The sequence below is a fragment of the Pantherophis guttatus genome, chromosome 2 (genome assembly GCF_059756535.1).
Source record: "Pantherophis guttatus breed Tessera chromosome 2, ASM5975653v1, whole genome shotgun sequence".
Taxonomy (NCBI): Eukaryota; Metazoa; Chordata; class Lepidosauria; order Squamata; family Colubridae; genus Pantherophis; species Pantherophis guttatus.
Window position 1 is genome coordinate 87,479,630 of NC_142064.1, and position 12,420 is coordinate 87,492,049.

The window sequence follows — 12,420 nt, forward strand, 5'->3', positions numbered from 1 at the left end:
ATAAATATTGTTTAGTTAATATAGTTGCTTTTTGAGTAAAGAGTAAAGAGCTAAAGGGTCTTTCTTCCCCACTTATATCTTAACAATAGTATGAAGATGCCTCAGTAAGTGGTGTATCTGCTGGGCCCTCAGTGTTGCTTTCATATTTCTTAACTCTATTTTCCTTCTCTTTTTTCATTTCTTGCACTTTTTCTTTCTTTCCTTTTTCCTTTTGTCTTTTATTCTGTGAAAAAATAAATGTAAATTAAAAAAAGAATATTTCTTTTGCTGGCCCATGGCTGGGAGGAGGTATGAAAAAGTGACTCAAATAATTTAGCTCCACGTTTATTCTTACAAGGATAAGGCATTTCTGCCTGGATATCCTTCAATCCTGAGTCCAAATTACTGCTTCTAAAACATTTAGTGGTTTTGTTTTGTTTATTTGTGTTTGTATAAACACTGTTTGTATAAACACTGTTTGTTACAAGTGTTTGTATAAGCCATCAACATTTCTTGATCAGTTTAAAGTCCACCTTCATCTACATCTATTTTATTTTTATCCTTGATTAAAGTTTGGAAAGTTTGGATGGAGGCAAGATATAAACTTAATGTATAAATAAGGATAGATTAGTCATTAAATTGCTGCTTTATTAGCCATTACATAAGAAGCATATACAGTTCTTATTCTTTGGAAATTATAGATGCACCTTTCAGAGGAAGACATGGTGGATTGAAGGTTGCTTCATAGAAAGCAGAGTCGATGAATACAGCAAAGGATGAAGAGCCAGTAAATAGATTAGCTCTTTGAATCTCTCTGGACGAAGAGAGGATGGGAGATTGCCCACAAGTGTTCCAGATATTTGCTTCTCGTGAGGGGAACACACATTAGCAATCTCCAGCAGCTTTAGAGCTCTGAAAATGAGAGAATGGCCACCTTACTCAAACCATTATTATATAACTATTCTTTTTAACTTACTGTACAAATGAGTTCCATATTTGATTATACTTATCCTTAGAAAATCTCTAACTATAGGCAATATGTTCATAGGTGGCAAGTGTAATAGCTCTTTAATTTATTGAATGAACGGGGCCATGTAGGTAGACCTTGATTTATGACCAGTCCCTTCAATGTTATGAGCAATCTGAAAAGAGGATTTACAACTGAAATTCAAAGTTCCAACAGTTGGGGCCCCTCTACAGTCACAGGACCAAATTTCAGGTGCTCAGCAACATGGCTGCATTAACGGTCGTTTGCAGCATCCCACAACCATGTGGCTATGTTTTATGATGGTTTTGTTGAAAAGCGGCACTTCCAGTTTTTGGCAAAACTGCACCCATAGGAAATAACTGGTTATCAGTTGTGGTGTTCACTTTTTTTTTTAAAAATTTGATTTATATGCCGCCCTTCTCCGGAGACTCAGGGCGGCTTACAGTGCGCTAAGCAATAGCCTTCATTCTTTTGTATATTTTTTTTTATACAAAGTCAGCTTATTGCCCCCACAACTGGATCCTCAATTTACCTACCTTAGAAAGGATGGAAGGCTGAATCAACCTTGAGCCTACTTACTTTAGTAACTTACTTTAATTGCAGACAGCTGGTGTTAAATTACAGTACTTTAGTCTGCAGAGCTATCCAGGCACTTACCTACAGTTTAACAACCATGGTTTGCTTTACAGCTTTACATTCGCTTAACAAGTGTAGCAAAAAGGATTATGAAATCATGTCAGTTACATGACATGACCGCTACAATATATGACTATAATGGGCATGCTCCATTGAGATCATTACTACCTGTACATTTATCTTTGCAATGTTGCAAAATCAGTCTTTTAACCATAGTAAGGCCATAAAAAATCCATGTACATTGTTAGGTTCCATGTACTAGGTATATAGTTCAAGACAATTTTAGTTTTTGCTGTACAGTCATATTTGTACAGTCCACTACTTTCTCCCAAAACATGTTAAGTATAGAACATAGTAAGAACATGTTTTAAAGAAACATTATCTTTATTACATCTCCAACAAAATGATGTCTTAGACATTTTTAAAAATATAAATGTAATAAAGTCTAATTCTAAATATTATTTTTGTGATGATGATATCCATTCAGTCATGTCCAACTATTGACGATTCTATGGGCCAAGAGATGATTTTCTTTTGTATTGGATCCAGCAGAAAGAAAATAGGAAAAAATGCCAAGGAACTGTTGTTATCTGGAAGGAAGAAAAGGTGTGTTTCCACAGTAGTAAATGGGGATCAGTAGTGGGCAATCAGTCTTTTCACTTGCCCTTCCCCCCAAGGATTTCTCTGTGAAACAACACCCCCAAATTTCTCAAAACTATTTTTTAGCACAGACCTGCAAGAGGCAAATGATACCTTTAAAAATCAACATCTCTGTTTAATCACAAGCTCTTCTGTGGAGGTTTAATCAGAAATAAGACAAATGGTATTCAGCAAAGTTCACTCCTGAGCAAATACATATAGATTGAGATGGTCTGACATGCTGAAATCCCAGGAATTTGACTTTAGGCTTGCTCCCAGTAAGTAGCCAGGAGACTGGGAGTTCTAATCTCACTTTAGGCATAGAAACTGGCTGGGTGATTTGGGGCCAGTCACTCTCTCTCGGCTCAGCCCACCTCACAGGCTGATGCTGCTGCCATGCTGGGCGCAGAGCCGCTGGTGCTGCTGCCCCCATGCTGGGTGTGGAGCTGCCACCAATGCCACCGTGTAGGGCTCGATGTCCAGTGTAGCGGCAACAACAGCAGCTTCACTTCCAGGTGTGGGCAGGGGCAGCAGCGGGAATGGCAGGGTGTGAAAATGGAAAGTCCCTGCTCATCACTGCCTTGCTGCCAAACATCTTGATGTGCTCTGTGCTCTGCCCATTTACTCACTCCCTCTCCCACCTGGCTCTCCAGCTGCCCACAGTGAGTTGTCCCCATGATGAGTTGGCTGTGTGGAGTTAGCAGCAATTTAGCAGTGGTTAGTTGGCAATGGTGAGTTGGCAGTGGCGAGATGGCTGTGGGTGAGCTAGGCGCAGCGAGTTATCCTAGACCCCCCCTCAGCGTGCTATGTTTCATCCAACTTTTCTTGTCTGAGTAGGAGTGCACATGTCCAAACAAATGGCTGGATTGCAGTTGCTCACCATTTTTCTTTTCAGCAAATACTTAGAAGAGGTCCAGAGGCTGCCTTATAGCTAAAGGTGCTTCTAAAGATTGTCACTTTGTTATGCAATATGCAAACTTCCCATTCATTTATTATTATGTTAAAAATAACAAAATAACATCCAGCGGTGTATGGATCTTGGTGTGTGATTAAACAGGTGTTGAGGGTTCTGCCCTAAGTATTACATTGTCTATCTCATGCTTTATTTCATTTCTTAGCTAGGAAATCTGCTCATTGTCTTTCTAGCTTCACTGTCTTGTCTTGAAGACATGAGCCTTTGAGGTAACCACCGGGAGCACTGAAACACTGGAGTGCAAATGTCATTGATTATAGCCTTCTAACCCATCACCCCAAAATTGGATATTGCACTGAGATTTAAGGAACAAGGATCCTGTGAGTTGGTAGGCCATCTAGTCCAACTACGGGGAAAATCAGACTAAATATGCAGAGCCTGGATAGTTCTGCAGACAAGGCACTGTAATTTAACACCAGCTGTCTGCAATTAAAGTAAGTTCAAATCTTGCCAGCCTCAAGGTTGACTCAGCCTTCTAAGGTAGGTAAATTGAGGACCCAGTTTGTGGGGGCAATAAGCTGACTTTGTATAAAATATACAAAAGTATGAAGGCTATTGCTTAACGCACTGTAAGCTGCCCTGAGTCTCCGGAGAAGGGCGGCATATAAATCAAATTTAAAATAAAAAATAAAAAATATGGGGAATGGGTGTTTCTGAGGATTCCCAGGGAAGGATATTTTGCTTTAAAACCTGAATAAGGAGATTATTTGCTGGAAGGATTGTAGATAGAAAGGGGGTAGGTGAACAAACATATCCTGATTGTAGAATAGGGAGATTGCTATGAAATGTGGTTCCAAAGCAGCATCACTCAGAAACCACATGCCTCCTATTCCATACATGGTTTTCAGTTGCTTTCCTTATGCTGTTTCAACAGCCTATTTGTACATGAAAGAGTACAGGAAACTGGTTCCTAAACTAAATGTCCCTAATGGCATAATTAGTAACAGGGCTGTCTTTCATGTAGTCAGTCTGTCTGGTTGCTCCAACTTGTTCCGTATATCTGCTTCTGAAGTCGATGGTTGTTTTCGGTTGGCTAATCTCTCTGCTAAATCAGATTGTGTCCATTGCTTGTAGGCTACAAAACTGCAAGGGGTAGAAAAGGAAATTAGATGGAGAAAGTGAATTAACTTCCACGGTTGAATGGCCTCACCTACATTTCTGAAATACCCAACATTTTACTTCCTTGAAGTTGGACAATCCTCTTTTTTGGCAGCTGACCCAAGGCTACCTCAAGTTGTTTTGCTCCTGGAGAAGGAGAAAAACAAAACAAAACCCTGCCTTCTCAAAGGTATTTTTCCAGAAGCCAACTGGACTTTCTTGGGGTTTTTTTTTCTTGAAAAAGATTTGCGTCTCATCCAAAAGCTTCTTTAGCTCTTATCTTGGATGAGAAGTGAAATGTTTTCAAGAAAAAAAAATCAAGGAAGTCCAGTTGTCTTTTTTGAAAAAGCACCTTTGAGACAATCATGACCTGGATGATTGAGAATCTCCACAGACCCGCTTTCTCAAAATCAATCTTGTATTACTAGTATTTCAGTAAAATGTCTGAAGTACAAAACTTCACAAGTAAAGCACAACCCACCAGAAACAAATACATCAAAAAAGGGGCTAACTTTTGTGGACATTCCTAAAGAAAAGTAGTTTTTGTGCAAAGGTTAGTCTGATGGTTCCTCGGGCCATACTTCAACTTGATTTCAGTGAGAACATTAGCATTATGGAGTCCAGAATAACACAAATATTGCCAACTTCTTGAACATATATGGAAATCTGGAGAGATGGCAACTTGGGGTTGCTCAGCTCTTCTTCCTCTGCAAGGGTTCTACAATACATAATTTAAAAAATACAGGAACAGTAAATTATGATCTCCTAGGAGGCATGGTTGTGGGTTCATCATAATGTAATGCCAGCCTCCTGCTTCAGGAATTTGAAAAATCTTTGGCTTGGACCTAGATCCTTGAACAAACCTTAGGAATCTAGGGATATACAGATAAGGAAAATCAGGTTTGTCTTTGAAAAGTTCAGTTTGCCCTCAGTTTACTTTACCTGATAGGAATAAGACTTAGACAACCAATGGCACATGACAGAAGGAAGCAGAATCCACTGAACCAGTCCAGGGTGTGTTGGTAAATTTTATTATAGGCTGTTGATGTCACAACTCCAGTGATCACCAGTGACAGCTGCAGAAGGACAAACACTTTTCCTAGGGGAAAAAAGAAAGCAGATGTAAGATTGAATGAAAAAGAATGTAGGGCATATTTCTATCAGAATCCAGATCACTTACAATTTACGTAACTAATCTGTTTTTTTTAAAAAAATGTAATTACAATGTAGTAACGGCTTGAGAACAACGTTTTAATTTCAATTTATGAAAAGTTAAAGTGCACCTGCTGGATTGCTTCAGTTACAGAGAAGTAGATGAAATCCAGCATTTATTGCATAAACGCCTTATATAATCATTTCTGAAGTTCTTGAACCAGTTTTAATGTTTGTCATTCTGTAAACAGGCTGTTGCTGCCAGAATGTTGTGGTTGCTTACTATTAATAGGACAAGCAACAGCAGATTAGTGCTAGAAACTAATTCTGTAGGCAATTATAATGTAGGCAATAATTATGTTGATTTCAAGAGTGAATATTACATAATGGAAGAGCCTAGCAAGTGGAACCTCCTTTGAATTGGAACCTGGAGCTATAACAGGTTTAAAATTCTGATGTAGGATTAACGGGTGTATAGCACTATCTCAGACAGCATTCTGCTCCCTTTTATGGCATTTGGAAAGTCATTACTTTCTGACTTTTGAAATGTGATATTAATATACTATAAACAAAACTCTGGAGGACAATTTGGACTAAGAGTCACTGATAGAGAGTGGGGAGAGGCTTAGCAACTCTTGTCCAATCCTTGCTGTCTCCATTTCAACCCCCTGTCCCTCAAAGCAGTGCTTTTCCTTGATTCTCAGATCTAGGTTGTGAAGTCAAAAAAGTGAGATAGCCCTTTCTTCTAGGTTGGTTCAACCTGACTCAGTGAGTTTAAATAACTCACAATTAATTAAAGATATTGTGGCTTTATTTTGGAGATGATTTGGGTTTCTGGATTCATCAAAAATACCAGAGCTTTGAATGACCAACTAACTGTAGCCCAAACCCAAGTTGGTTATATATTTCCATGGGTTATTCTTCTGGAAAAAGATTGCCCTATAGGCTATTTCTCCAACGTCTTGTTTCTATCATGTGTAGGCAAATGAGATGCCTCCAGAAAGTCTAGACTGGTGGCAGTGGGTCACTGCTGGACTCCCAACAGTCTGGCAGAATCCAAAATTGGTACATGTACTAGAATTTTTGTGCTGGGCAGCTACAAACTGTATTTTAACATATCCCTTCAGTGGCCCAGAAGATTCAATGACATTGTGTGAAATTTAAAATGGAAGCTTAAAGTTACGGCTGCTACTTTTCATTTTATTTATTTTATTTTATTTTATTTCGAATTTATATACCGCACCTTCTCCTGAGGGACTCAGGGCGGTGTACAGCCAGATAAAAACATACAATTCAAACATTAAGAACAATTAAAAGAATATATATTAATTTGGCCCCAGTTTAAAATGACAAACCAATTAAAAATATTTTAAAAATATGTTAAGCCAGCCCGGCTTGCTGAAAAAAGAAAGTTTTAAGGGCACGGCGGAAGGCACCGAGGTCTTGGATTTTCCTTATCTCTGGGGGCAGTTGGTTCCATAGAGTAGGTGCCCCCACAGAGAAGGCCCTCCCCCTGGGGGTCACCAGCCTACATTGTTTGGCTGATGGCACCCCGAGGGAGCAGTCGATGGGAGGTTGTCGGTAGCAGCAGGCGGTCTCAAAGATAACTAGGTCCTATGCCATGGAGCGCTTTAAAGGTGGTAACCAACACCTTGAAGTGCACTCGGAAGTCCACTGGGAGCCAGTGCAGCTCACGCAGGAGCGGTGTTATGTGGGAGCGCCTTCATAAGTCTCTGTCCGAAAAAGGCCTTTTTCTAAGGATGCTTTCAAATCAGCCCTCCTTGTAAATCAGACAATGTGGAATCACCCACGACATTTTTTCTAAACTATGGAAGGAAAGTATGTGCCTCCGACACCTGAAAGCTTTAATCAAAGCCTAAGGCATTGATACTCATAGAATAGTCTTACAGGTAAGTGTAGGAATTTGGTTCTGACTCATCTTACTGGGGTTACTGCATATTTCTATGACACCAACTCAACTGATAGGAATAAACTCAAGTCAGCTTATTCTGAAAGTTAATGTTTTCCAAAGACATAAACACAGAACTGTTTCTTACCGTAGGTTGAGGCTTCAACGTGTTTGGATAACAAAGATCTGATGGTTGGCAAGGGAATGAGGGCAAAGAGCATCACAGCACGAGCTGAAACAGAGCAGAATGCAGAATCATCAGGTCAAACACCCAGCCTTTTTAAGGAAGATCAGGGTGTAGCTGTTTTTAAAAGGACAAATGGGAAGCCTCAGCTTCATGTTTTGGCATGGCTGGCAACTAAGGCTGTTTTCCTCAACTTTGTCTTGTTTGTTGGACAAACGATGAGGAGAGTTGCATTCTTAAGACAGTGAGAAATCAATTTGTCAGATAAGCCTGAACATAGGACTCTAAAAGCCAACCTCTCTGAAGTATATTATAATCTCCAGATGTAATGCAGGTGAAGAGTAACAATAACAGCTATAATAACAATGATTTAGCTTTAGCCTATGAAATGAGAAGCAATAGATGTTCTCCACTAGGATTCCCAACCTTTTCTATACCCCGCACCCTTGGAACGCTTCTGATATATTCTCGCACCCCTTACAAAAATAAATAATTATATGCATATAATTATGCATACACACTATAATTTGGAAACTTCTAAACCCAAGTTTTCGCACCCCCTGGAATATCGAGCACCCTCGGGTGGGAACCCCCTAGTGACTAGACGATGCTCTATGAAATATCAAAGGCAGTGCTTATGTTCTGGAAAGGGGTCTGAAAACTGCTGTCAGAGAGCAGCACTAAGCATCTGAGTGAGCCAGAGAGAAAAATCTGCCCTTGCATCCCCCATTCTATCAGGGATTTAAGCAGTGGTGGAATTCAATTTTTTTTACTACCGGTTCTGTGGGCGTGGCTTGGTGGGCGTGGTGTGGCTTGGTGGGCATGACAGGGGAAGGATACTGCAAAATCTCCATTCCCACCCCACTCCAGGGGAAGGATACTTCAAAATCCCCATTCCCTCCCCACTCTGGTGGTATTTGCTGGTTCTCCGAACTACTCAAAATTTCTGCTACCGGTTCTCCAGAACTGTCAGAACCTGCTGAATTTCACCCCTGGATTTAAGTGACAGCAGAGATGGACAAGGTCTCCTTGTTCTGGAGGAGCCAGAGGAAGGAGAGAGCTGCAATGGATGGCCTAATATTACAAACAGGATGCTGCCATATCATTTAAGCTCGATGGAATTAAGAAGGTCTATTAATTCTGGCTTTTTGAGACACATGCACACACATTTAAACACATACATGTAGGCACCTTGCAGGGATTTTATTTTTAAATGTGCAGATTCAAAACTAGACAAATTGATTTAAAGGTAGTCCTCGGCTTACGACCACAATTAAGCCTAAAATTTCCATTGCTAAGCAAGACAGTTCTTAAGTGGGTTTTGCCTCCTTTTGCGACCTTTCTTGCCACAGTTGTTAAGTGGATCACTGCAGTTGTTCAATTAGTTACACGGTTGTTAAGTGAATTTGGCTTCCCCATTGACGTTGCTTGTCAGAAGGTGGCAAGGGACACTGCAACTGTCATAAATATGAGTTAGTTGCCAAACATCCAAATTTTGAACTCGTGACTGTGCGAATGCTACAATCGTAAGTGTGACAAATGGTCATAAATCACTTTCTTTCAGTGCGACTGTAATTTTAAATGGTCACTAAACTAATGATTGTAACTCGAGGACTATCTGTAGTATATTTTATTCTGTCCTTTGAAGCCCTTCTAATGTGCGATTCCAATTCTGAGAGTTAAAGCATCTGTCAATTTTGTCTTTCACCCCTTTCAACTGCATATCCAGGCGGCTTTGGGAACGCTGAGGTTATGCAGAATATGGTCTTCAGGAGAGAATTTAGCTTTTTGAGAAATTTAATTTTCATCTGAGGAGAGAACAACCTTCCACAGGTTTTGTGCTCTTCTATTGTTACAAAAATAGGCTTGGAAGTGTGCAGACAACGTGTGGTTAAAAAAGCCACAGAAAAGGCTAAGACCATAGAGAACCGACAATTATGAAAGATGAGGTTTCAGAGATCTGTGACCCTTCCCTCTCCTAAGGTTTAGGAGAAGTTAAATAAATTATGCAGCATAGCACCCTATGCAATTGCATAATGTATTATAAATATCAGAGGAATGGTTTTGATTGCTGAAGAATTTGATATTTGTGCATCTATAGAGCATTTATAGGGACGCGGTGGCTCAATGGCTAAGACACTGAGCTTGTCGATCAAAAGGTCGGCAGTCCAGCAGTTCGAATCCCTAGTGCCGCGTAACGGAGTGAGCTCCCGTTACTTGTCCCAGCTTCTGCCAACCTAGCAGTTCGAAAGCACGTACAAAATGCAAGTAGAAAAATAGGGACAACCTTTGGTGGGAAGGTAACAGCGTTCCGTGCGCCTTTGGCGTTTTGTCATGCCAGCCACATGACCACGGAGACATCTTCGAACAGTGCTGGCTCTTCGGCTTTGAAACGGAGATGAGCACCACCCCCTAGAGTTGGGAACGACTAGCACATATGTGCGAGGGGAACCTTTACCTTTACTTTAGAGCAGGGGTGGGCAAATGTGGCTCTTTTACAACCTATGGACTTCAACTCCCAGAATTCCTTAGATAGCCAAGCTGGCTCAGGAATTCTGGGAGTTGAAGTCCACAGGTTGTAAAAGAGCCACATTTACCCACCGCTGCTTTAGAGCATTTATAAAGCTGCTTCAGTTGATGACCTTACAGATCTCATGTGGAAGTGCAATGGGAGTCACAACTGTGCAGCCTTATAGAGCAGCAATTCCCAAACTTTCCAGCTCTTGGGACTGGCAGCGGCAGCAGAGGGTGGCAGTAGCGGGGAGGGGATGGTTTCATGTGTGCAACTTAATCCCACAAATGTGCATATTGAGCTTTGTGCCCTCTCCCGCCACTTGCACGGCCTGGTTTCCAACAGGCCACAGACTGGTAGCTGTCCGCGGACTGGGGGTTGGGGACAGTGGTGAAATCTAAATTTTTTTACCACCGGTTCTGTGGGAGTGGCTTGGTGGGCATGGTGTGGCTTGGTGGGTGTGGCAGGGAAAGGATACTGCAAAATCCCCTTTCCCTCCCCACTCCTGGGGGAAGGATATTGCAAAATCTCCATTCCCACTCCACTCTGGGGCCAGCCAGAATTGGTATTTGCCGGTTCTCCAAACTACTCAAAATTTCTGCTACCGGTTCTCCAGAACCTGTCAGAACCTGCTTGATTTCACCCCTGGTTGGGGACCCCTGTTATAGAGACCTATTCAAAAGCAAGGTATATTGGGTTTACTTCCACATAAATTAGAATAAGGTTACAGTTTAAATTTACTAAAGGTCAGTATAAAAGAAGAGTAATAAATCTTTCATGAAATGAAACAAAAGAATGCTGCTTGAATGAATGCGAGGTGCATGAAAAGGCTCTGACTCACCAATGTAAAAGAGGAATGTCCATCGCACAAAGGCCATAATAAGGATGCCAGCTGAGAAGGACACAATCCCGATCATGATCATGGTGGTGTCTCTTAGAAACTTGGAAAACACAAAGACTCCTAGGAAGCTGGTAATGAAGATCAAATGGCCAGCAGCATTGGCATAGCCAACATATTCTGGTCCCCAGCTCAGCGGCTTCTTCAGGAAGAAGAGTGACAGCACATTAATTGATCCAACTACAGCCAAGTCATATAGGATGGCCCCCACAAAGAGCAGGGCAATAATGGATTTGGCAGGTCCCAGATGGGAGGAACTCTCGGATCTATGGAACAGTAAATTCTCATCATCAACCAAATTGTTGTCAGGCTGGACCACATGGGTGGAAGCGGCTGGGTCACAAACTCCAGGTTTGGGGACTTGGAGGACAAATAGACCGTAGATGACACACAAGGCATATAAGGCAACACTACAGGAAATTAGCACTATGCCATGCTGATAACGGAGATGGAAGGTAACAAAGAGGTGTCCTGAAGCAATGCTTCCCACAAAACCAGCAATGCCATAGATGAGCTCAATGCGGATGAGACGCAGGGATCTTCTGCTCTTAGATGAGCCCTGGGAGGCCAGGGCCATGATGCTGGCCCAATACGTGGTGAATCCTCCAGTCAAGCCGTGCAACACAGCAGCCCCGTACATCACCTCAATTGGCCAAGCCAACAAGATCAAAAGGAGCAGAAGGCAGCGGGAGAGTAAGTAGCCAGACAAAGGCACGCAAATGCTGATCTTCCGATTTATCCGGTCCCCCAGCCGAGCCAGGCCATAAGCTGATAACAGCGGGGTTAACCCATCAACAAGATGGTAGATGATGTAAAAGTCAGAGATCGCTTTTTGCTGAGCCTCCTCGCTGGAATGTGCTGAAGAAGAATTGGTCTGGTTGTAATAGTTCTTCACCACCAGCAACAGTCCTGTGTCGTAGAAAGCGCTGGCAAGCTGAGCACCAGCAACAAGAGGTTCAATCCAGGTCATCATTGTGTCAGCAGTTGTGGTCACTGGGAGACAGTGGCTTAATTTCTCTGAGGAAAAGGAGAGAAGGAGGCCAAGAGCCAACCCAGTCCTTCTAACCTGAAAATAAAAGCTTGCTTACAACATTGAAGGCAAAAGCAAAGAAGGGATTTCCTCTCTCTGCCTCTTCAAACAGGTTTCTTTGTTTCTTCTTCCCTCCCTCTTTCTATCAAGCTCCGATTGTCTTAGCAGGCACTGGGAACAGGCAGCGTGCCCCAATGAGCTGACTCTTCCGTGTGCCTTCAAGAAATCACATGATCTGAGTTGAGAAATTTCTCAAAACTGATTTTAGGAAGTGAAAGAAGTTTGGCCAGTGTGTTCGAGTGACCCAAAATATTACACTAGACTGAAGTTTTTGTTGGTGTGCTCATGCGGGCGTGTATGTCTATAAATGCTTCTCTCCCCGCCCCCCCGCCCCCCCCCCAAGCTAATAGAAGTTCAGCTTT

At 41.8% G+C, this 12,420-nt stretch overlaps 1 protein-coding gene across 1 annotated transcript; it reads right to left on the minus strand.

Annotated features, from left to right (window-relative positions):
* Positions 1–3,954: 3,954 nt before the first annotated feature.
* On the minus strand, positions 3,955–12,212 carry SLC46A2 (solute carrier family 46 member 2). Its single transcript, XM_034410610.3, has 4 exons — positions 10,912–12,212; positions 7,523–7,606; positions 5,256–5,412; positions 3,955–4,298 (listed from the first exon to the last, which is right to left on the minus strand). Exons 1-4 carry the CDS (start codon positions 11,939–11,941, stop codon positions 4,172–4,174), a joined length of 1,398 nt encoding a protein of 465 aa, XP_034266501.2. The 5' UTR covers positions 11,942–12,212; the 3' UTR covers positions 3,955–4,171.
* Between the last annotated feature and the right edge of the window lie 208 nt (positions 12,213–12,420).

Excerpts from the sequence above, each read along its gene's own strand:
- SLC46A2 (XM_034410610.3), bottom strand. The coding sequence starts at position 11,941 with ATGATGACCTGGATTGAACCTCTTGTTGCTGGTGCTCAGCTTGCCAGC. Across the intron at positions 5,413-7,522 it reads CGTTGAAGCCTCAACCTACG|GAAAAGTGTTTGTCCTTCTG; the intron begins GTAAGAAACAGT and ends TTTTTCCCCTAG. Across the intron at positions 4,299-5,255 it reads CTAAGTCTTATTCCTATCAG|TTTTGTAGCCTACAAGCAAT; the intron begins GTAAAGTAAACT and ends TACCCCTTGCAG.